Source organism: Zonotrichia albicollis, chromosome 3 (genome assembly GCF_047830755.1).
Source record: "Zonotrichia albicollis isolate bZonAlb1 chromosome 3, bZonAlb1.hap1, whole genome shotgun sequence".
In the NCBI taxonomy this organism is placed as follows: domain Eukaryota; kingdom Metazoa; phylum Chordata; class Aves; order Passeriformes; family Passerellidae; genus Zonotrichia; species Zonotrichia albicollis.
Genome location: NC_133821.1, coordinates 80,737,824 through 80,760,745, shown reverse-complemented (window position 1 = coordinate 80,760,745; position 22,922 = coordinate 80,737,824). Strand labels below are relative to the sequence as shown.

Here is a 22,922-nt window from a genome sequence, read left to right as displayed (position 1 = left end):
AAGAGGCCAGAGCTCCCCCTTCCAGCTCAGCTGCCATCAAGGTCCCATTCACACCCTCTTTTCTCAGCATCTTTCAACCACTTGTGCACTTTAGCAGCCTCCCCTGTGTGTGCTTACAGACCCCCCCCATTTCTGAACCTCTGCTCCACTCATCAATGAAATCCTCTACTCCTCCCACTTGCTTTTTCCTGTGCAGATTCCCTTTGAAGCTCCTCTCCCGAGCATACAGGCAGCTAGAACCACACTGACATTGCAGCTCCCCTGCCTTCCTGGCCGTCCCTTGCAAGGGCCAAGACTAAAATCTGCCTTTGCAAATCGCAGCACCGGAGCACAGGGCTCCTGCCACCAGCGAGACACCCGACTCTCTCTCTCCATGGTGAGGCACTGTGCTGCAGCTTTCCAAGCCCTGCAGCCCAGCAGCGAGCCAACACGGTGCCTGCTGAAGCTCCAAGGGGCTGCTGCAGGCCACCAAAAGCCTCCCCACCAGGTCAGCAAGGTACCCCCAGCTGCCCCACTGCTGCACACCCACCCGTGAAACCCAGGCACAGCTAACAGCAGCCTCGCATGGACTGCAGGAGGCTCGGACAGAGCTGAAACTCCACCCAACAGCAGCGGCTGTTCTCTAACTCAGCACAGCGCTGCTTTGAAAAAACCTCTCTGGTGCTGCTGTCCTGCACACAGCATCATGAAGAATAATAAGCAGGTGCTCCTGAACACAAACCCAGAACAGGAGGAGTATAAACTACAGAGGAAGCAAGTAAGTAACCACGCTGTTCACTGCTTAGCGACAATCTTTATTCGAGCTGACTTTGCACGTTTTGGGGTTTCCTACTAAGTATAAATAAGAATCAAAGTGCTACCCCCCACAGTAAAAAATCTTTATTTCCACCAAAAAAAAAAAAATACAAACAACCAGTATTTCAAAGTTTATGCTTTTTAATACATATAATACCAAAAAGGAAAAAAAATTAAAAACTAGCAGCAAAAAGAATTCTATTTCTCTTTCAAAATCTGTTTGTTTCCACATTTCTCTAGCAAATAGAGTATAAAGAGAATTCAATCAATTTATATATGAAATAGCCTACCAAAAATATAACACTGTGTAAAGAAAGTTTACAGTAGAAAGTCGGGGGGGGGGGAAGAAAAAAAAAAGGAGAAGATAGTAGATTTAACATTAAAAATCTCAAGTGTAAACTTTGCTGCTGCTTTAAAATCAAAAACAACAAAAGTCACATGAGTATTTCCGTTTGGCTTAGGAGCCAGGAAAATAAGAAAAGCTGATTTTTTTTTTGAAGTGCTTAACCACCATATCCAAAAGTAATGACTTTCAGACCTACTTAACATGAATGTGCTCAAAAAGCCACCGCTTACAGTATAAAGCTGTCATTCTGAAATGCTGCACATACAAACTGGCTTTATCTGCACGAATGAAAGATTCCTTTGAACAGCTCTCAATCATATGATGTCCCAAATCAATGTAATGCTATTAGAGCAGGCAGCTGAGTAAGTACCACAAAGTTGAAGTTTAAGAATAATAGATATAAAAAATACTTTTTTTTTTTCTTAAAAGGCAGCATGCCTCTCCCAGCCAAATGAAGGTACTGTTACACAAGAGAAACAGTTTTATATCGATGCTGTAAACTACCTAAAACAAAGTGACTGCTGATAGTAGTTCACATGTTACACAAACGAAGAGATACTGCTTTCTGATAAAACACAAAAAGGCAATCATATTGGTGGGACCAGTTACTAACACAGTATTTTACTTATTATTAAATGTACTACTTAATAAACTTGTTAAACTTGACTTCAACACCAACAGCATGTCCTAACAGAAGAAAAAGAACAAATTTAAAAAAATAAAACAAATTATTTGAAGAGCTTTGGTTACACTGTTATATATTTATTTGAGCCTTAGTGCAAAGGAAAAATTCAAAATTATAGGCTCCAAAGCAAATCAAATACAACTACTTCGTGGGACATTTTGACAGACATCAGACACAGATTCCAAAATAATTTTTTTTTTTTTTTGCTGTAATGACCATTCTTTTTTACATCCAGGTTAGAAAATACATTGAAAAATTGGATCAAAGGCTCTGGCATTCATTAACCTCAGGTACAGCTATAAATAATTTAAACACGACCACTCTCCCAAATCAGAAATACAATAAACAAACTGAACAGCCACGATTGCTGCAGCCATCAAATTGTGCCCACAATTTGGTGCTGACAGCAGCACCACCCATCCCTGCAGTTATTGCACGAATTTCTCCATCCACTTTGGAGTTCTCCAAGTTCAATTTGTTTACATCCATCTATTTTATGGGAGTAATATTTTCAAACTATTTCCTGAAAGTCACCAATTCCCAATACAGTGTATTCATGTTATTCACAACAGTTTTTGAGTAAGAGGACCCACTGGTTCACTCACTGCTAAAACAGATTACCCAGAAAAAACAACTTTTACCTGACAAAGTTCCTGTAAACACCTCTGTATTAAGCCATAGCAAGCTCTAGACCAGTAAATCCAGCATTTCCAGTGACTTGACTTTACCTCACTTCTCCTCTACAAAACAAAAAAACCACTAAAACATTAGAATGAAAAAGGAAAGGAAATGGCATAATGAACAGAGAGTGAAACCTTGTTACCCAAGCAGGTATGTAAAATTACCTTCTGAAAATGTAAGATTTGAAAAGCAACAATTTTAGTGGTTAAAGTGTGCAAAAGACTAAATATGCCACCAGTTCCAGAGAAAACAGAATACTGTAGCCATCAATAATTACTATTCAAGTCCAGCACTGGCAGTTGTGCTGCTTCTGTTGCCGTTTTAGATCCTATATATTGCCACTTTCTCTGCATATTTCATGCCTCTTTTTTAACAGATGCCAGCAGCATGACTTTTCAGTGGTACAGGAAAGATAGGAACTTTTCTGAAGGGTTCCTTCCATCCCAAGTCTGAATATTATGTGGAATTAAAAGTAATGTCTTAAGCAGAAACATAAAACATTATTTGAAATTTTGTCTGTCTATCAAAATCACCTCAAAAAGATTCAAAATCTCAGGTTTTTGTGGAACAAATATAGGAAAATACCATGCAAGGAAAGTGTAGCTATTCTACCAATGTGAAGTACAAAAGCTTAGGAACACAAAAACATAGCTTCAGCCCAAGACTGAAAGAAAAAAACCACAGATTTTTCAAAACCAGAGTCCATACAGTGTCACACAGCCCTGCCTTGTCATGTTTGTTAATATCCTTGCTTAGAAGTCAGACAGCATTTTGTTTAACTTGTGTTGCTCTGTATCATTACACTAAACCATAATTAACTCCTCTTTTGTGCCGGCCTCATTCCAACACAATTGTACCCACTGTATACCAGCAGCAGCTCTCAGGTTTTGTTTTGCAGCTCAGCTGTATTTTTCTTGGATGTTCACAAGATTGGCATTTGACTGGATGCGCTTGGCTAGAAAGGGAAAAATTATATGAAAATTAAACACAAAGAATTCCACAAAACTAGTCTCTCCACTCCCTCTATTTATCTGACACAGACTTGCAAACAGCTTTCTGTTCACATCCAGAAACTTTAATGAAAAGATATGGCTGAAGCTCTTTCCTACCCTTCTTCAGGGCACAGCAGCAGACTAATAGTTGCTATTAGTGCCGTCAGCACAGCTGCAGGCAGATCTGGCTGGGCCTCCTCTCCCACAAGAGCCAAGCAAATCCCTGGCGCCTCCCAATCCAACAGAGAAATGCCAACACCACCACTTACGCAAAATGAGTATCCGTTTCTTCTGCTTCGAGTGAAGGAAGCTACTAAGATAAAAAACAATAGGTAGGAAGAGGATAAAGGATGAAACTGCAATCACTGGGACTGTATCACTGCAGGGAAGAGAACAGTTGAAAGTCCTGCTCCAAAGCTTCCGAGTGATGTTCATCTAAAAGGAAAACAGAAGAAAAATCATGAAAGCAAGCACATGCGAACACTCAGGCCTCAAGACATGCAAGTGTTCAAGTGCCACCTCAGAAAATTGCACTTGAACAGATCTCTCCCCAAAAGCAAGCAAATAACTGGAAAAGTTGAAACAAACTATTTAGATGGAGCCAAGATTTCACACCAAAATTTTTACAAGCTTCAAAAACATAACTGTACTCAGATACACGTCGACACTGCTGCATGCCTGTTTCTCAGAGAGCTCACTGATAATCTGTGAGGACAGGGCTAATCCCATACTTTTGAGGAGCATTCCTTCAGCCCAGCCACTTTAACCCCACAATATACCAAAGCTTTCTCCAAACATATGTTGACAATGCTGAGGATGCCTAGAAACAGCAGCTGTAATAAGGAATCAATTAACACACCAGCTAGAACAATAGCAGTAAAGCCTCACATTAAAAGCCAGATTAAGAGATTTATTTTTTAAAATCCATCCCCTTCACAGTAAAAAGAAATGAAAGTGCAGCTACTCAAACTGGGATGGGTTCAGGAGATCAGCAGCTTCAGTCCCACTCCTGTAGCACTGCCCAAGGACAGGACCCCACAGGACAGCCCCACCAAGCACCTCCCACCACGGGGCACCGGCCTGCCAAAGGCACTGCCCCCTGCCCAAAGGAAAGAGAAATCCTAGTATGAAAAGCACAAATGGCTCAGATGAATAAAGTGCATTAGCAAACACTTACTGCATCTTCCACGTCAATACACAAGTGTGCAGAGTGAGCAGATTCACCACCTTGCCTGTTCAGCCTCTGCAGGTGGTTATACAGGTCATTCAATTTCGTGTAGGTTTCGTTGCAGTTTTTGCACACTTCTGTGTAGTTATTTGGTGATAGATCCATGCCTTGCCCCTGGGGTTATAAAACTCTGAATGAACTACAGTTTAAAGCATTAAAAAAAAAAAATTGGTTCAATTTGTTACTGCTGACATTGAGAGAGACAGATCATGCCATACCAAGCAATCATTTCCATCTGTGGCCTTCAGCACTCCATGAACACAATACAGGACACTTGAAAAGAAAACTACAATCTCTGAAGATATTTCAACCCAGTAATGGCTCTACCAGCTACCTACTGACCACTGGGTTAAGCTCTAGTTTAATCACTTGAAGTTTTCAATAAGCCAGTCCACACTGCTCCTGACCAAGGCCTATAAAGGCACATTTCTTAGAAAGCATTAATAAAGAAGCAGATAGTTTCCCCAAAGATTATCCCATGCCCATTGAAGTAAACCTATTTTACTTCTGGATGATCCTGAAATCTGTCTAGCTCATACTCCGGACTGAAATGGAGTATGCAGTTTCTTAAGCTATATAGGGCATTTTCTCTGAGGACAATTACCACATTCTTTTCACCAAGGAAGTTGTCTTTGCAATATGGCCAACCTCTAACTATGAGTAATTTTAACAGTCAAAAGAAATGCTACAAGAATTAAAGGTGCCTAGTCCTCCTGAGCTAGTCCATATTATCAAAAGGCTATTTAAAGCCTGAATTTCTACATGAAAAAGACAACAATTCTACAAAGCAAGAGCATGCAGACATGCTGGTTTTTACTATGTAATTATCAACTATTGTGAATTCAGAAATTTTGATGTGAAGTAGCATTGCAATTACAGACAAAATGAAGTCAAGGTGAGTATCAATTAGAATTAATTTCAGGCACTGAATCTGTAAACAACTGCATTTTACCGATCATGGATTTATCTGCCTACAATTCACAAACTCAGCAGCAGTTTATTTGCCTAGTCTGCATCTGCAGTTTATTCAGCATAAATAAAATTTCGGTAGCAGTTAGAGGATTTAAGTGCTTCTCTTAAATACACAACATAAGATACCTGAAGATTATGTTCAAAACATGTCAGAGATTTATTGAATAAATCCAGGAATTCTTCAGTAGAATTTGATAATCCCTCACTGTTATTCTTTAAACAATCTGTTGAAAAGAAAGAAAAACATTGGGATATTTTAATTTCTAACAATTCCACAGCCAGCAAGCCCCAGACACTCTACTCCTGCAAAAAGAGCTCTCAGCTATAAAGGATGAGTCTAGTCAACACTGCAGTTTCCTTATCTGCCTGCCACTGATATCTCAGACCTGCTGACCTAACGCTTCCATCAAGAACACATTTCAGAATTAATTGGCCTTGATTAAGTGAAAGATGAAGACTATCATCAAGAGCTTTCTGAAGAGGGGGACTGAATTATCTTTGGACTTTGAGATAAAACAAGACATTACTTTTATTTCCCAGCCTACAAATCTGGCTTTGCCCAGCAACAGTAACAGCCATTTTGTGGAAGCAGAAGCACCAGCAGCAGAGATGAAATGGAGAGCACCCAGGAAACAGCTAGACCATGAACACAATAGTAGAAATCACAGTGTAATTATTATTCTTTAAGAAAAGAGCTGAGCTTTTTACCAGAGTTGACAGAGACTCTGGGGCTTTTCTTCTAGTTATGAGCTCAACCCTATGTTACTGCTTCCATCCATCCTACCCTACTTCAGGTGCTCTAATCAGCCAGACCTTTAAAAACAACATTATTTGAGGAATTTAGGAGTTCAGCAACAGCACCGTGAAAGCAAGCCAACATCCTAGGAAATTCTCCTGAAAGTACTAAGCACCATCAGTAGTTTTCTGACGGACTACTGCCCTCAGATTTTGGCCCTTGCAAAAGAAAACACTCTTGGAGCGGCTATAGCTCAGGATTTGTGTGTTATCTACTGGCTGCATTCAAACAAACACACACAGTTCTGATCTGTGCAAATTTCAGGGGCTACGTCACCACAGTAGCATGAGAGCTACAGAATGAGTCACGTACTTGCGCAGTTGGCTGCCTCCCAGGTTTCGTTGAAGAACTCCGAAAGGGTCACAACTATCTGCAGCCTGTCTGAGGTCAAGATGCTTTTGGCACAATTGTGGCTCTCAGAGGAATTCTAGAAATAAAAGGAAACAAAAAAGGAAGTGAAGAAGTGTTAAAAATACAAAAGGGGAATTTTTGAAATGTATTTTACACAAGCACATCTAAAACAATCACAACACATCACATGGATATTTCTGGAAAAGGCAGAGCAGAAGTGATGGAACAAAAGTCTTTTGATTCTCCAATTCATACTGTGAGCAACACAGCTTAGAGCACACAATCTCTGCAGGTCTATAGGGCCACATGCAAGTCAGTCAAAAAAATATGGCAAAAAAATATGGCAAAAAGAAAAGAAAAGAAAAACCAAGCACACAGCCAGGACCTTCTCTGCCAGGTGGCTCACGTTCATCCATTCCTGGGCCATGGCCCAGGGGCCAGCTCAAGGCATGTGCAGTCAGAGAAGAGGACGGGGTCATTCTCATTAGACAAAAGGAACAGTTGAGGGAGCTGAACCAATGGACTGGTCTCAAACAAACCAAACCCAAACAGAAACAGCCTCCAAAACTGCTGCACCAATGTACTCTATGAGCAGCAAACTTCCCCCAGTGCAGCATCACCAGGAACAGAGCCCTCTGTGGAGCAGTGCCTGTGTTCACTCACCCAAGCACGTGCCCAGGCCAAGCTATCACCTCCCCAGACAGCTACCAAGCTCATCTGTCTCACTGAGCCATTCAATCCACCTCCATCCTCAAGGCAGGCTCTGCCACAACTCTTACCACTACTTACTCTCTGGACCAAGATCATAAAAAACACAGAGCGACTGTAAAAGCAGTTGCAGAACAAACAGGAAACATTCTGACCAGAATTCAGATACAGAACCATGACCTCCAGTCAGCTGACTCCTGTGCTCTAGCTCCTGGTGTCTGGCTGCTAAATTGACTTAAGCACTTCTCAAAATTGCCAAAGCTGTCAAAAGCCTCTTTGATAAGTGATGTGGGGCACAGAAAAAAATAATCTCTTTAATGAGAAACTTGTTCCTTACAGTGCTTCACAAGAGATCCAGTTTCTGCCCCACTTAGTTAAAATGGGGAGGGGAGGTTAAATAAGAACTTTCCCTGGAGGCTCAATTGCAGAAGTCAAATATTGCCACATCTGGTAACTCCCACACTTGGCCGCTTTCATTTCTACTAAATTACAGACATGCAAGAATGTTGTTTATGCAGGAAACTGGTTGCTTCACAAAGACTATGAGGCTTCCTCGCCACCTGGGCTCACAAGCAGGAAAAAGCACTTCACCAAAACTCAATCACATAGACCTAAATCATTCCTTAAATAAAGTTTGCCTAATTGATTTTTTAATTAGCCTGGTGAGGAGGATTTTATATTTCAGAGCTGTCCAAAACTCCAACTGGCTGCTCCTGTCACACTGCACTCTTAACCACTGTTAAGACAGAAACATCAGACACCTGATTAAGTAATTGTAATCAGGGACTGAGGTTGCAAGAGGCCAGCTCCTTTATTCACCTAGTTAGTTAATCCACACACAGAAGGAAAGCCAACAGAAGTGCCTTCCACACCACAGAGCGGACAAGTCCTCCCAGGCTGCTAGCACTCAAACACAGAAGCTGCAATGAGTTCATACATATTCTAAGTACTGCAATACATCTGGCTACTTAATCCTAGCCAAAATATCATAGAAGTCCCCAAGAGAATTACACATTCAATTTCTCACTTTCACACCATCTAGTCACTGATGTGAAACAGCTTCCATAAAAGAAACAAACAGACCGCAAGTTTGCAAACTAAATCAAGAGACCACTGGCTACATATTTGCCCTGGAGAGGACAATTACCAAAGGAATATGCATGCACTCTTGCAATATAAGCACTGGGGTGTTGAGGGGAAATAGGAAATCAAGCCAAAACTACCCAAAAGCAGCACTGATACTTCTCTAATGACAGGAAACTGTGCACTGAAATGGTTCACAGGCCACTGTGGCACCTATTTATCACCTGGGCTTAAAGAGCAACAGATTTTTTTCATCAATGGCAATTCTAAATCTTGGAATTCAGAAATCCCAAGACTGAAAGTATGATCCAGGGTACATACTTCTATAAACTTGCTCTCTGTCTGTTCTCTTACCAGGGCACCCACTTTTAGCCATCATCACAGAACAAAGGCCCTTTGGTCTGATTCACTAATGTCATCCTCACATTATCCAAGGAACTAACTTTTACAACTGGATCAACTCCATGGAGGATGTGAACAGAAGACCCAGCTTCAGTCAAAGTTCTCCCAGCAGTAAGGCGCACTGACCCTGCCAGTGCTCATGCTTTCTACACACTCTCCCATCAGCTTTGGAAGCAAGAACACCGTGACACGACTCCTCACAAGACGATGTGTCCCACTCGCCGCAGCTTCACAGACCACCAATTTTCCGGGAAGTGCCAGGCAGCCGAGCTCCAGCAGCGTTTCCCATTAGTGCTCACAGAACCTGCGAGCCAGGGCACTGCTCCATCAGCAAGAACAGCTCAAGTTTTTCCACTCGCACGGCTTTCTCCGCAGGTGGAGCCGCGTGCCCCGAGCCACGCCGGGGGCGGGCGGCACGGACCGTGCCGCAGCACAGCAGCAGGAGGGGCCGGCCCTGGCACCAGCGCTGCCCCAACACCCCCAGCCTCTGCCGAGCTGCCCTGCACACACCCCAGCGAGGCTCTCAGCCTGCCTTCCCGGGGATCCCACCCGACGTGCTCCGGCACCCAACTCACAGGCCTGGAAGCCTCAAGGAGAGGGGCCAGGCCCCCAGCCCGCCCCGGCAGCCACGCACCCTCCCCCGCCCGGCCCCACGGACGCACCCCGACGGCGCGGGCGATGCTGCCGTACTGTGCGAGCAGGCGGCGGTAGGGGCCGTGGCAGCCCTGGCACAGCCGCACCGGGCGGGCGCGCTGGCCCAGGCAGCCCGTCAGCGCCGCGCTGCCCTCCGCGAAGGCGGCCAGCAGGCTGCGGCACTCGGGTTCCAGCTCGGGCAGGTCGCCGGGCAGCCCCGCGCTCCACAGCTCCTCCGCCAGCTCCTGCGCCACCTCCAGCGCCGGGGTCTGGCGCGGCCCCGCGGCGGCGGCGAGGCCGAGCAGGGCGAGCGCCAGCGCCGGCAGCAGCGCCCGGCACAGAGACCGCGGCGGCGCCATGGCGGCCGCGCCGAGGAACCGGAAGCGCCGCGCCGGGAAAGAGCCGGCCCTCGCCCCGGGGCGCAGCCGCTGATTGGCCGATGACAGGAGGGGGCGGGGAGAGGGGCGGAGAAAGGGGCGGGGTGGACACGGGAGGTCTCGAGGGGCGGGAGTCCATCCCGGGGACTTACTTATCCCCGAGGGCCATCCCGGAGTCCCATCCCGGGGTATCATCCCAGGGTCTCATCCCAGGACAAGGCGCTGGTGTGTCCCCAAGGCCGGGAGAGTGTGCGAGCTGTGCTTGTGCCCGCGGCATGGACCTGCCTCGGACGCATCCTGCCCCGCGGTTTCTGTGCCGTGCCTTTCATCCAGGTGCTCTCTTCACCCGAGAAGGGATTTTAAGAGTATCTGTCGTGTGGGAAGTGACTTTAAAATATGCTCAAACACAGCAACAATTTTAGAGGAAAAAATCCCCCAAAAAGAGAAAGAAATTATGATGGAGAAATAAACAGCAACTTCCTGCAAACGAAATATTTCCCGCGGTTTACCTGAAGCTGGACACCTTCCTTGGTACCTGGCTCCAAACTTCCCTGTGGCAGACTCCGAATGAAACCACAGCCACCAAAGGAAAACGCTTCTCGGAGCGGGAGCGGTGAGCAGAGCAGCGGGCAGCCCCTCCCGGGGATGAGGTGCCGGGCTATCCCACAGCTCTGCCTGGCGGGACCTGACCCCGTGCCCGCTCCTTCTCATCCTCTTCCATGGGTTGCTCCCCGAGGCTGGGGTTTGTAGCGCTTTGGTAAGACACACATCACAGAGATGAAGGGGAGCCCTGCAATTCCATAGCATGGTGCCTTTGGGAATAACAGAACCAAGCAGGAATGGCCCCATCCGGTTTTTTGCAGCCAATTCAGTGGCAGCAGGGATGGGACACAGGGCTGGCCGGCAGTGTCAGTGCTGTGGCAGTTTTGACAGCTGCTGGGAGCTCAGGACAGTTGGAAGTGTCTCCCAGAGCAGCCAGGTGTACCCAGCTCCGCCAGCACCGTGTCACCTGCTGCTGCCTTGTGCCAGCCGTGCAGCAAACGTCACGGCGTGGAAATGTCCAAAACAAATTGGTGAACACACAGAAGTAAAGGTGGTGGTACAGATGCCATCAACTAGCAAGGAGCACACAACAGAGAGTTATCCTTCTCTGCGTGTCCTAAGTGCCTCAGCTCTGAAGCAGTGAATGCTTTTAAAGCAATGAATGAAACAAACGAAAACCACACCATTTATCTGTGTCGTGAGTGTGACACAGATAAATGCGGCAGTGTGGTCAAACACGTACCACGCTGTCTGTACACGCAATTGACTCAGGCAAGGGCCCTGGTTTGGGTGCCGGACCTTTCCGAGCCTTGCTGCCCAGACTCAAGGCAAGTCCCACCGGGGTTTTTTCCAAGGCCAGGCAATCCCTTCCCGCACAGCGCCTACTGGTTTGGGGACCGCATCCAGCAGGGGAATCCTGAGGCTGCTGAGCAGGACGCGTGTGCCCAGGTGGCCCCGGCACCAGAAGATTGTCACCCTTCCGTGGCTCTCAAGCAGAGGTGCGGCCAAAACACCGAGAAACCGAGAAACCCTGAACCAAGTCGGCGCCTGCAGCCCTGACACGGAGACAGGGGCTGCCTGCCGTCCCTAAACCACCCCGGGGCCAGCCGGAGACCAGAGAACGCCGTTTGCCCGAGCCGGGACAGGGGTGTCCCTGCAGAGCGGGTGTCCCTGCAGAAAGGGTGTCCATGCCAAGCAGGGTGTCCCTGCAGAGCGGGTGTCCCCGGGGAGGGGGTGCCCGGGCCGGGCGGGGCGGCAGGGCCGGGCTGTCCGCATCCCCCGGGAGAGGGCAGCATCACTCCCGCGCATCGCCCCACCGAGGGGCCGCGGGGGCTGCAAAGGGACCGCACCCGCGGGAGCGATGCAAACGCGCCCCAGGCCAGGGCAGGATGCTCTCGGCATCCTCGCCGGGGCTGTCCCTGCTTGGATCTGCGGGCACCGGGAGGGACCGGCTGCCGGGGACAGAGCTGCGCCTGCATCTCGCGGGTCAGGGGGGATGCGCTTTCCCACGTCTTAAGAGACTTTAATAATTATTCTCCTGTGAGATAATGTGTTCTTCCTCCGTGTGAAAACTAGACTCGGGGAGTGTGGAGAGGGAAAAAATGAAAGGGAAAAGGGAGAAAGAAAAATTTTAAAAAACAAAAGGGAAGGGGAGAGAATAAAGAATAAAGAAGGAAAAAAAAAGGCTCAAGAGTTTCAGACGAGATCTCTGAGGTGTAACCAGTTGCTGCAGACCAATAAGGAAGATGTCTGGTCACTAGGTGCTTCTCCTTCTTATCCAAAATAAACATGACACTACAAAGCAAAAAATAAAAAAGTCACTAACTTTTTCAGCTGTGGTTCAGATCTAGGCTTGAAGAAGGCGTGGTCCCCTTCTCTGATAACAGATAAATTTGGTTACCAACAGAAACAGGCATTTGTACTGAGAACTCAGCTGTCAAGCTCATTCAGTTAATTTTGTTGTAGACTTTGTACCATTACCTTTCTGCTCGACCTCATCAAAGGGGTTGTGCTCCCAAGCAGGATTTGGCCTTGGCCAGCAAATCTCAGAAATATTCAAGAATATCAGAAATCTTGTGTGGGTACACCCAATTATTCTTGAAAACACATCCAAGTGTTTCAATACCTACCCTGACTACAGGCAAGAGCATCATTCCACAGAAGGAAAAAAATCTTACCTTTAAAGTGCAGAAACAGAGCACAGAAAATGAGTATTGATTTCCTATGCCATGTTGCTGGATCTGAGGAGATGGCAGTGTGAGCCAGGCAAAATGAACAGTTTGCAGGTGTGAACCTGTTTTTCCCTTCTGATTGTCAGTCTCCCTCTTTCCTTCAGTGCTCTTTCTCCTGAGTTATGTCACTGTGAGCTGAAAAACAATCTCTTTTTTCAAGTTTTCTTGTTATCTTTGAAGAATGGTGGCTTGGATAAAACCTTTACACCAGAGGTCTGGAAAAAGAGGAACAGACCATAAATGTGAAGGCAGTGCCAGAAAATTAAGTGATGACTAAGAGTGAAAGGAGTCAGGGGTGACTGGAAGGCTGGGTGCCTGGGGAGTGCAATGGTCTCTGGAAGGGAGACTGGGGCAGCTCAGAGGGCAGGAAGAAAGGGGGGAAAGGGCTCTGCCTCCAAGGCCAAAACTGCTGCACAGGAGATAGACTACCCATCAAGTGAAATAGGGGCTGGTAAGAGCAGGGAGGTGGGAGAGTTGTCCCCAGAGAGGTGTTTCTGGCATTGTGGAAAGAGAAATACTTTTTAGCCTTGACTGATTTCATTGCAAAGATTACAAAGCTCAACGTGGAAACAGAATCAGTGTATTATATCTATTCCTTGTCTACAGAAACTTTTCCTCCTGCTCTCCATCACAGCCCTGCACGTCCCTCCTAATTCACGGAGCCATTGTCGGCTCCTTCACGTCCTGGTTGTGGCTGATGCCAAAGCCTAACTGATGGTCGTTTGATTAAGTTACTGTTTTCCAGACTCTACAGAGAATCAGAAAGTGGTTCAGGAAACAGTAGCATATATGTTATTAATAAAGGGCACACACGCATCTTCATCACACCCTTGGCAAAGAACTTGTGAGGAAATAAATGTGTTAAATGAACTGTCAGCATGTTAAGGCAATTTTTTGTTAGTTGCAAGTCAAAATCACTCTGGCAATACTGTAGAGTTGGTCTGAGCCAATTTCTATTTTCAAAAGATTGTGTGAGATTTGTTTAAAATAGATTGACAAAGACTTTTCTAGCTGTACTATTTCTGACCAGCCTGAGCCACTGTGTTTGCTAGCACTGACCATTTGGAGCATTATTTTTCTGTGTGGATTGCAAAGAATATGAAAACCTTCTCACTCAGGGCAAGAAGATAGTCACGCCAACCACAAAGGATGAGCAATAAGACTCAAAAGTCAGAAAACAAAAAGCTGTTGGTTCACAATCATTTCAGTCCTTAATTCAGAATCTCCAAAAATCTGTCCATGTCTTTGCAAATCAGATGCCAAATCCTACCTGGAGCTTTTAGGACCAATAATGTTGCATGAGCCACTTGGAAGTCAGGGAAGATCAGATGCTGGAAAAGTGAAGACACACTCAGGAACATCATTGTCTGGGTAAGGATAAGAAACTATCACCAACTATAACTTCTTCAATGTTATACTTACAGAAAATATGTATCAGTGCCTCATACAGAATGCTTTTTTAGGAATGTTCTGCAAATTGGTTCATTCTCTGAATTGCTAAATGAAACAAGGGAACACTCCTAGCACCAGTTTTCCAAAGAGCTGTGGCCAGGTCTATGGTGCCAGACTGTCCAATTCAACGTGTTTGTCTTGGGCAATTTTACGGAAAATCATGAAACCAGCTCTTAGCCCACCTAAGCCAAATCACCACATTCTCATTTTGGAGAATTACTAATCCCCTCCATGACAGAGTAAGGATTATGGTTAGATGCTATCTAGTTCTCCCTCCTTTTTGCCAACTGTTCACTTGGGGAGAAGCACTTGACATCCTCAAAGGACCAATAGTTATTTTTCTATCACTGTCCACAGAGACCTGCCCAGGACTCATTTTCCATATCTGCCTGCTCCTGAAGTCTCCTGTCATAGCATGTGGTGGACACTCAAGCCACCTTCAGCTGGAACCAGCTGGGTGGAGGAGCCCTGGATGCTGTCCTGTCCCGGCTGGGGTTCTGGAAGGCACTGAAGTGCCCTGTGATGGTAAGCCAGAAAGCCAGCAGCAGATTTCCCATTTCCAAACAAATACAGAGAAAGCACCAAGACAGGCCATCCATCATCTTCCCCTCTTCCTTATTTAGCACCAGCACACTTCTGAAGAGAGAAAACCACCCTACCTCTGTGTGTGAAGGCTTTTTTTCTTTTCTGTAGGTATATAACAGCATAATAGCTTCAGAAATAATATGTAGTGCTGTATGATCTTTGCTTAGACCTGAAATGTTTGCGTATAATCCTCTCTATGAATCCACTGCACAGAGAAATGTCATTTTCATGCACCTGTCAGAGTTTTTACTGTGGAAAATGGAAAAAATATGTACATTGTATTTTTAGAATAATGACTAGAAAAACAATAATTGTCAGTGGCAATCATGCCAGCCTGTAAAGATACAGCTAGAACTAAGTTGATGGGATTTTTTCTGTTTAGATTTTTTTTCCAGGATTCTGCACTTGAGCAACTGAATGATACCACATTTAAGGTCCTGTGTGGCATTGCCATTTTCTTACTCATATGCATCTAATTAAGTCTTAATTGTGCAGTTTGTTAAGAAATGAAAGAGGAGCTGTTAAACTGGATATTTTTCATGTCAGTAAAACAGGATGATAATGATGAAATAGCTAATGTATAGAAAATGAAGTATGAAAAAAAGACATCTGAAGACAATATTTTAAACCTAGCAGAAAGATTAGAAGCAGCATAACAGCAAAATTACCTCAAATAACTCCTTGATCAACACAAATAGTATGAAAGCTATTTTCTTTTTATAGCTCACTGCAGTGTGGATGAGTGTCCATGCTCAGAGATACTCAGTGAGCCAAGTTTTGCTCTTAATTATCCTGGGGTCAGTGTGGTGTCATCCCACTCTCTCCTCCAGCAGGAAGCAAACCAAAACTGTTCTTCCCTTTTGCACAGATTGTTTCCTGCTACTCATACATCTCCATTGAATTTCAACAAGTTCCCAAAGCACAAGCCTAAAACCTGCCTCATAAGGGAAAGTGGCAGGGCTGGCAGGGCTTTGACAGACACTGGATCCACTTGTACTCCTGTCAAGTTTCACTCCTTGTGCTTCAGCCCTTCTGGGATGAGCCAGTGCAGGACACCCTCCAGAAGCAGAAGCCCTTCCCTCCTGTACTTACGTGGCCAGGATTGAAGCAGTGCTGCAGGAGCTGACATGAACATCTGAACTAATCAGCTAAGGGAGAAAGAGTATTTTTTAAATTATCTCTATATACATGTGTCCTGGTGAGGCTTTTGCTTTGCACCTCTTCTTTGAACTGTACCTAGGTACTTCCTATTACACATGGTAGTAGAAAATTATCTATTCACTAATATAACTTTCTATAAAAGGTTTCCCTTTCTTCTCTGAGCAAAGGATCACAGCAAGATGAGCGCTAATAGAAGATAGCATGAACGCGGCAGGTTATTTCAGTAATCTATAAAATGCAAGCATTTATTATCCTACAGAGTTGCAACCTTACCTGAAGTACTCCCCATCTCTGTTAATTCTGAGAAAGGGGGAAAAAATAGTATTCAGCACAGTTTTAGGTTATTGTAACAACAAGGTGGCTTCTGGCAGAGGGTTGACAGAGACACCTGTGGAGGGAAAATCCTCGGCCTCGGCCAGCTAGAGCCACACTGCTCTGAGACGTGAGGAACTGAGGAAGAGCCAAGCACTGCTCCTACCTGGGGCGTGTCACCAGCACTGATCCATTGTGGTTTCCATAAAGGGCCAAATTTTCCCATTTGTGAATTTTCAAGTCTTTTCAACAAAGTTCACCCCGGTTGTATGCCTGTGAGAAAGGGCGTGTGCTTTGTTTAAGAAGCTGTAAACATAACGCTGAATACCAGATGGATGGCAGGCACCAACAGGCAATTTCTTCAAAAGGCTACAGGCAGCTGAAACTGGAGGAAATTTTGTAAACAGTTGCCTTCACACCTTGCAGTGTTCATCACCATGTTTCACTTCCAGTTTGGTGCTGTGACCTGAAAGTCACTTCCCTTCTTCCAAGGATTCACACAGAATTTATATTAAAGAAAACAAAAGAAAAAACCCAACAAATACTGTCACAGTTGTAAATATCACATGTACTGGATGCAATTTCAAGTGTTGGGAGGATATTTATGGATGTTTTATTGGCAATACCTTCTTTTCAAAATTATTTTGTTAATTTTGAGTGTTTTTATTTTAAAAAATTCCACCCCCTTCCTCCTCCCCTCAAAAAATACCTAAACAACTAACCAGCAACAACAACAGATAAAAAACCCACAACCCATTTCCAGCCTTAAAACTGATCTAATACTGTGTACTCAGTCTTTCTCTACGAGGAGGGACTGTGCAAACCTCACTGCAGGGACAGTGCAGGCAGCCTGGCCATCCTGGCCACACCATGACCATGAAATCTCTGGCTGGCAGAATTTATCTCCAGTCCATATTCAAGGGGACATTTACACTGGCTCCTTCCAGGGGCAAGGGACCCCAAGTAAATTTTCAAGGGAAATTTCAGTGGCAGAGCAGAGGTTAGGCTGTGACAATCTATAAAAAAATAGAATTTGACTTTCTTACCTTTCTACACTTTATTAATTGAAGTGTTTGAAAGAGAGAAGTTAATTATTCAACACGAACCTGTCAATTCTTCAGCAGCTTGGCCAAGCCTTTCAGAGCAGCACGGGTTTGTGGATGCCTGGGACCGTCTTACGCAAACCGACGTCTCTTCCAGCTATTCAGAGCCTGCATACCTTTGTCCACAAATGATTTTTAAGAAAATAAGGAACGGGTTATCCCGGGAATTTCCCATGGGATTTTCAGCATGTTCACCCGCGGTGAAAGCGAGGACACACACACACACCCAAAGACAGACAGACAGACAGACACACGCACACACACACATACACACACACACAGAGACCCAAATACAGACAGACAGAGACACACACACACAGAGACACACACACACGCACACGCACACACACAGACATACACACATACACACACACAAACACACAGACACACACACAGACACACACACACACAGACACACATACACACACACAGACACACACACACGCACGCACACACAGACACAGGCACATACACACACACACACACACACTCTCCAGAGAGTGCCCAGCACGGTCCGGGCCGGCCCCCGCGCTGTGAGAGCTCTGTCCCGCAGCCGGGCCCCGCGGCAGCAGGAGCTCTCGTGCCCTGCCCGGGTCCTGGTGCCGAGCCGCTGGGCCCCGCGTCCCGCGTGGAGCCCCCGCCCGTGGGGCTCTGCCCCGCAGCCCTCCCGCGCACTTGGGGGCACCGCGGGGCAGGCGGTGCGGGGAGCACACATGAGTGTCCAGACGGGGGACAGACGGATGGACAGATTTCAGGTGCGTCCTTCCACTTGCTCACGGCCCTGGCTCGGCGAGGACAGTGCTGGGGCAACCCCTGGAGGTCACTCCCACGCAGACCTCCGGAGAGCAGCTGCGATTTTTTTTTTTTTTTTCTCCTTCGGAGCGCAGAAACACGGAGAGCAGATTTGGGGCTTTTTTTCCCAAGCCAGGTGTTCCCTTACTCACAGCTCCTGACGTGGCCATAGGGCAGGCTAACACAGCCCAGCAGAGGGAAGGACAGGAGCCGGTGACAGCCAGCAGACCCCGTGGGCACACGGGCCCCCGGCACACCCCACGCCCACGGAGCCGGGCACGCCGCCCCTGCCGCGGGTGAGGCGGGCGCCGAGGGCAGCGGGGCTGAGCGGCTGCAGCGACCTGTTGGCACCAGCGACCGGACAGGCGACACTGCCGGGGCAGGGGGTGGCCTCCCACTCCCCAAAACCTCCCACCCTTTTGCAGGGCTGCGGCAGCCGCTGGGGAAAGCTCGCTCGGCGCTGCATGGATGATCCCGGGATTCCCCAGGCTGTCCTGCGCCCCTTGGGTAGGGGGCTTGGGGGGACGGGGGTGCGAGAGTCCCGCACAAGCCGGGGATTTTTGGCATGGGATGAGGTTGTTTTGGGCAGCGGCCGTGGCTGCAGCCCCGGCGGTGGCTCTGGGAGCGAAGCCGCCCTCCCGCCCCGCTCTCCCGGCCCGGCCGCCCCCGGCCCGCCCCGCCGCCGGGGTCGCCTCCCCTGCCCGGGGCCGCTCTGGGACTCGGCTTTTTGTTATTTTCACGGAGAAGATATTAATTAAAAGAAATACATGATTAAAAAGTAATGAGTTGAATAAAAATTATCTCCGCTCATTTTCTGATTATGTTAATTGTTAAAAACCCTTCAATCACGCTGTTGCAGTCAATGGGTTTTAATGTGAAATTAGTGGGCTCTTGATAACTTACAGTCCAGAATAATCCTGGAGGTTTAGTCATCATTCCTAATAACGAGATGTTACTGAGAAGGGAGATTTTACATGATTTTGCCACATTCAGCCCTTCCCCCATGGAAGGATCTGTCTTTGTGGCACACAACTTCAATTTTCATGCCTGCGACTACTTTGTTAGTCTTCTCCTGTGTACTGCTCCATTATGCGCCAATTACATATTTTATGTGCCTGTGTGTCGTCTGAATATTTAGAAAAAAACCACCATGTGTCCGATATAAGGAAAAAAAAAATTTTGTCCCTCATGTATCTCTAATTTTATTTTTTTCCCTCCAACCCATCTTGGATATTGCAACTCTCCCTTTGCTCTGATTAATTATCTCCCTAAGAGATAAGAACAGGTTTATACTGAAAATATTTGAAGTAATTAAACTCCTCAGGGGGGAAAGTATTTTCTGCAGGCGTTGGTATTCTACGGGCTTAAAGATTACGGGTTGAAATAAATATGGAGTGTTTCTCCCACGGGTGATCGCAAAGAGCCGGGGATTTGTTAACTTCAGCCCCGGGGTTCGGAAATGCCGTGAAATTCGCCTCTCAGAGAGGGACGAAATGACGGCCCCAGACCACTCCGTAGAGCCAACGTGTTCCTGCCCTAAAAATCGATTTGAGAGAGGTTTCATTTTCATGCAGAAAACTAAATGTATCCCTTTCTGTTCGACAGCCTTGAAAATTGTCGCCTAAAAGCCTCTCCTCACACGCACCTGACAATTTCGCTAAAATCTCGGGCACAGACAGCAAGCCGACTCCTCGCTGGAAGGAAAGAAGGAAGGGAGGAAAGGAGCGGGGCGGAACAGAGGAGCGGCCGCGGAGCAGCGATCCGTGCTGGCAGCCCGGGATGTGCCCGAATTGCCGAATTCCTTCGCAGGGGCTGTGCCCGCCGAGGGCCAGGAGCCGCCCGGGCCGCCGGGGAGCGGGATGCCGGAGCTCCTGGAGCCTTGGGAACCCACGGGCAGCGCCGGGCCCGGTCACTGCCGCTCCTCGGGACTCAAAAAGGGGAGGGGGAAGAACGAAGGGGGGTGGGGTGAGGAAAGACGGGGAGGAAAAGGCAGCAGCAAAATTGGCGTTCTCTGTTTGTGCCTCTGTGTGTGAGCGCATACCCACGTATTCCTTCCCCCGAGAAAAAGTGCTGGTGCCTGCATCCCTCTGTCACTGCAAGGATATCTAATTATTGCTGACAGATAAGAAAAGACGTTTTCGGGCGGACCGAGCGGGCTGGCGAGGGGGCGGCGGAGTGCGGGGCGCATTCCCGGCCAGCCCTGCACTGACCAGGCTGTGGAAAAATCGCCGCCGCAGCGACTTGGGCTGCCGCTGGTTTAACATTGATCCCCTGTTACCGCCCGCGAGGAGCGGCTGTTTGCTGACCTGGCGGGGCGGAGGGGGTTACTGCACACTCTCCTGGCTCCTTTGGGGTGGCCAGGATCGGGCCCTTCGTGTCCTCCCTGCACGGGAAGCCTCGGCCAGGGCCACCTTCCCGCTTCCCACCGTGCCTGCCCTCTCCTCGCCCCCGCCCCGAGGCAGCCCTCGAGGGCGTCGGGCCTCGGGAGGAGGGGGAAGTTTATGTCCTAGTTTGTCGTGAAGGGGAGAGCTTGGCGGGTTGTGGTTTGGTTTGTTGTTGTTTTGGTTTGGGTGGTGGGTTTATTGTTTTGGGGTGGTTTTTTATGGTTTCTTTTTTTGTTTTTTGGGTTTTTTTTGTTTTTTGTTTTTTTTTTTTACTCGCGCTTCTGGTTAAAAAAAAAAAAAAAAAAAAAACCAAACCTATTTGTTTACAAAGCCCCCTTGCCCCCATCTGAGCCCCCCCTGCGGGGCTCCATCAAGGAGCGGGGGGGATCCCTCCGTGCAGGGCCCCCTCGCCGGTTCATTTCCCTATTTGCATCCGCAGTTAGCTGAAGATCATTTTAATAAATAACAATGAAAGAGGAGCGCATCTAGAGGGCTTGTCGGCAACATTCAAAAGCCAATAGAGTTTATAATTTTACTCTATCATTTCTTATTGATTAGAGTAATCAAGATAAAAAGCTAGCCGGGCTCCGAGAAGTTCAGCGGCATATCATTAAAGATAAGAGTCAGTTAATTCTGGCGCAGGGGTAATGGTGCCGGCGATGAAGAGTTCATTTGCATGAGATGCTGAGCCCCGTAACAAGAGGACAAAAATCACTAATTAGGACTGCAGAGTGTCTCGAGTTCTTCAAGCACCCTTTAGAGATGAGGGATGATGCAAAGCGACCGCACTTTTATGTAAATTCGGGCTAGGACACCGCGACCAGGGTGCTGCTCCCCGGCAGGGATTGCCGAGCGGGGACGGGCCGGGTCCCCGGGGCCGCTCCGGGCTCCAGCGAGCGCGGCCGCCGCAGCACCGAGCGGCCCGGGAAACTCGGGGAAAACACTGCGGCAGCGAGCGGAGGGTTTGCACTGAAATCTGCGGGGTGGGGGAACAGGACAAGAAGGGGGGAAAAAAAGAGGAAAAGAATTTAAAACAAAGCCGAAACCTTCGCTGAAAGGTTTATTCGTTGCTTGAAAAAAAAAATAGAGTGAAAAAAAATAAACCTCGCACCAATGAAAAATAAGAAGTCTGCACTAAGGTACCCGTGAGCCTGCGGGTTGCTAAAACTAGGGAGAGAGCTTGGCAGCAAGCTGCGAGCAGAGCCCTCATCTGTGGGGGGAATGGGGAGCGCCCGCCTCCCCCCACCTCCCGAGAGGCGAGCTTGGGGTCAGCCACTCCCTCCCGAACCCCTCCTTCCCCACGGAACACGAGTGGGGCCATCGCCCCCTCCTTTCACCAGAGCTGCTCCCTTCCTCCTTGTCCCCGTTCTTGTCCCGCTCCCTCCCTGATCGCACGGACGGACCCAAACCCTAGCCAAGCCCCTCGGCTTCGGGCATCCCTCCGGGGAGGAAGGACACACACACGCGGGGCTCTGGGGAAGCTCCCCGCAAAAGCCGGGGCCCCGCAGCGGGCTGGTGGCTATCGAGTTGTTTACTTGCCCCAAAGGTATCAGCCGCGGGTGGTTTGGCAGCTGGCTGTCAGCGCTAACTTTGCCCCTCGCTTGGCCGGGGAGTAAAGGATTCACGGCCTTCTTTGGGCTAATTGTAGGTGTCAGCGTGGAAGGCGGCAATGTTTGCCGCCTCTCAAAAGTCTCACTGTGTCTCTGAGCCCCCAGCAGCTCCCTGCGCTCAGGACCAGGTGTCCCGGCTGCGCGCAGCCCAAGCAGCCTCCTCCCGCTCTCTGCAGCGTTCACACCTCGCTCTCCCCACAAGTGTCCCTCCTCAGCCGCCCCCGCCATCCATGGCCCCGCAGCCCCGGACGGAAGGACGGACGGACAGACGGATGGACACCGCTCTCCCACTCCGGTCCGTGCAAACTTGGAAGCCAGCGCTCACACCCGCGCGTCGCCGGCCGCAGTGCGCGGATTCCTCGCATTCCCAAAATCCCTTCTCGCACACGTGCACCTCTCAGCACCCCAGCACACTCACTTGCGCATGCCCCCCACCTTCCCTGCAAGCTCACCTGCTCACACGCTCTCAGACAGACAGACAGACACCCCGCCTGACAGACGTCCCCCCGCCCCCGACACCCCTGTCCCCTCGCACACCCCCCGGCCGGGGCCGGTGAGGAGGAGGGTGGCCGCGCTCCTCCCGCCTCGCCTCCCCGGTCCCCGGCTCTTTGGACTTTTGTCTGGCTATGTGGCTGAAGGCTCCTTTCCCCTTGTTCTTCCCACAGAGAATAAAGTCAGTCTGTATTTAATGGTTATGGCG

At 48.1% G+C, this 22,922-nt stretch overlaps 2 protein-coding genes and 1 long non-coding RNA gene across 3 annotated transcripts in view; 1 reads left to right on the top strand and 2 right to left on the bottom strand.

Moving 5' to 3' along the window:
* Positions 1 to 773: 773 nt before the first annotated feature.
* Positions 774 to 10,069, bottom strand: OSTM1 (osteoclastogenesis associated transmembrane protein 1). The gene is made up of 6 exons (XM_074537994.1): positions 9,702 to 10,069; positions 6,808 to 6,922; positions 5,826 to 5,923; positions 4,677 to 4,841; positions 3,769 to 3,934; positions 774 to 3,462 (listed from the first exon to the last, which is right to left on the bottom strand). Exons 1-6 carry the CDS (start codon positions 10,029 to 10,031, stop codon positions 3,407 to 3,409), a joined length of 930 nt encoding a protein of 309 aa, XP_074394095.1. The 5' UTR covers positions 10,032 to 10,069; the 3' UTR covers positions 774 to 3,406.
* Positions 10,070 to 12,803: 2,734 nt separating this feature from the next.
* Positions 12,804 to 22,922, bottom strand: part of LOC141728586 (uncharacterized) — a 43,643-nt gene continuing 33,524 nt past the window's right edge. Inside the window, exons 2-3 of the long non-coding RNA XR_012579676.1 lie at positions 17,440 to 17,552; positions 12,804 to 16,606 (exon numbers count right to left, since the gene is read on the bottom strand). This is a non-coding gene — a long non-coding RNA (uncharacterized LOC141728586). The remainder of the gene's footprint in view (positions 16,607 to 17,439; positions 17,553 to 22,922) is intronic.
* On the top strand, positions 17,824 to 21,260 carry LOC141728492 (uncharacterized). The gene is made up of 5 exons (XM_074537050.1): positions 17,824 to 18,191; positions 18,361 to 18,524; positions 19,834 to 20,193; positions 20,590 to 20,776; positions 21,171 to 21,260. The coding sequence occupies exons 1-5, from the start codon at positions 18,150 to 18,152 to the stop codon at positions 21,258 to 21,260; spliced, it is 843 nt and encodes a 280-aa protein (XP_074393151.1). The 5' UTR covers positions 17,824 to 18,149.

Bases quoted from the DNA above. Each gene is read 5' to 3' on its own strand.
- OSTM1 (XM_074537994.1), bottom strand. From the start codon at position 10,031: ATGGCGCCGCCGCGGTCTCTGTGCCGGGCGCTGCTGCCGGCGCTGGCG. The intron at 5,924-6,807 runs GTACGTGACTCA...TCTTTTCAACAG, and splicing joins GGAGGCAGCCAACTGCGCAA to ATTGTTTAAAGAATAACAGT. The intron at 4,842-5,825 runs GTATCTTATGTT...TTATAACCCCAG, and splicing joins GTTTTGAACATAATCTTCAG to GGGCAAGGCATGGATCTATC.
- LOC141728492 (XM_074537050.1), top strand. From the start codon at position 18,150: ATGAGTGTCCAGACGGGGGACAGACGGATGGACAGATTTCAG. The intron at 18,192-18,360 runs GTGCGTCCTTCC...TTTTTTCCCAAG, and splicing joins GACGGATGGACAGATTTCAG to CCAGGTGTTCCCTTACTCAC. The intron at 20,777-21,170 runs GTTTGTTGTTGT...CTTATTGATTAG, and splicing joins GCTTGGCGGGTTGTGGTTTG to AGTAATCAAGATAAAAAGCT.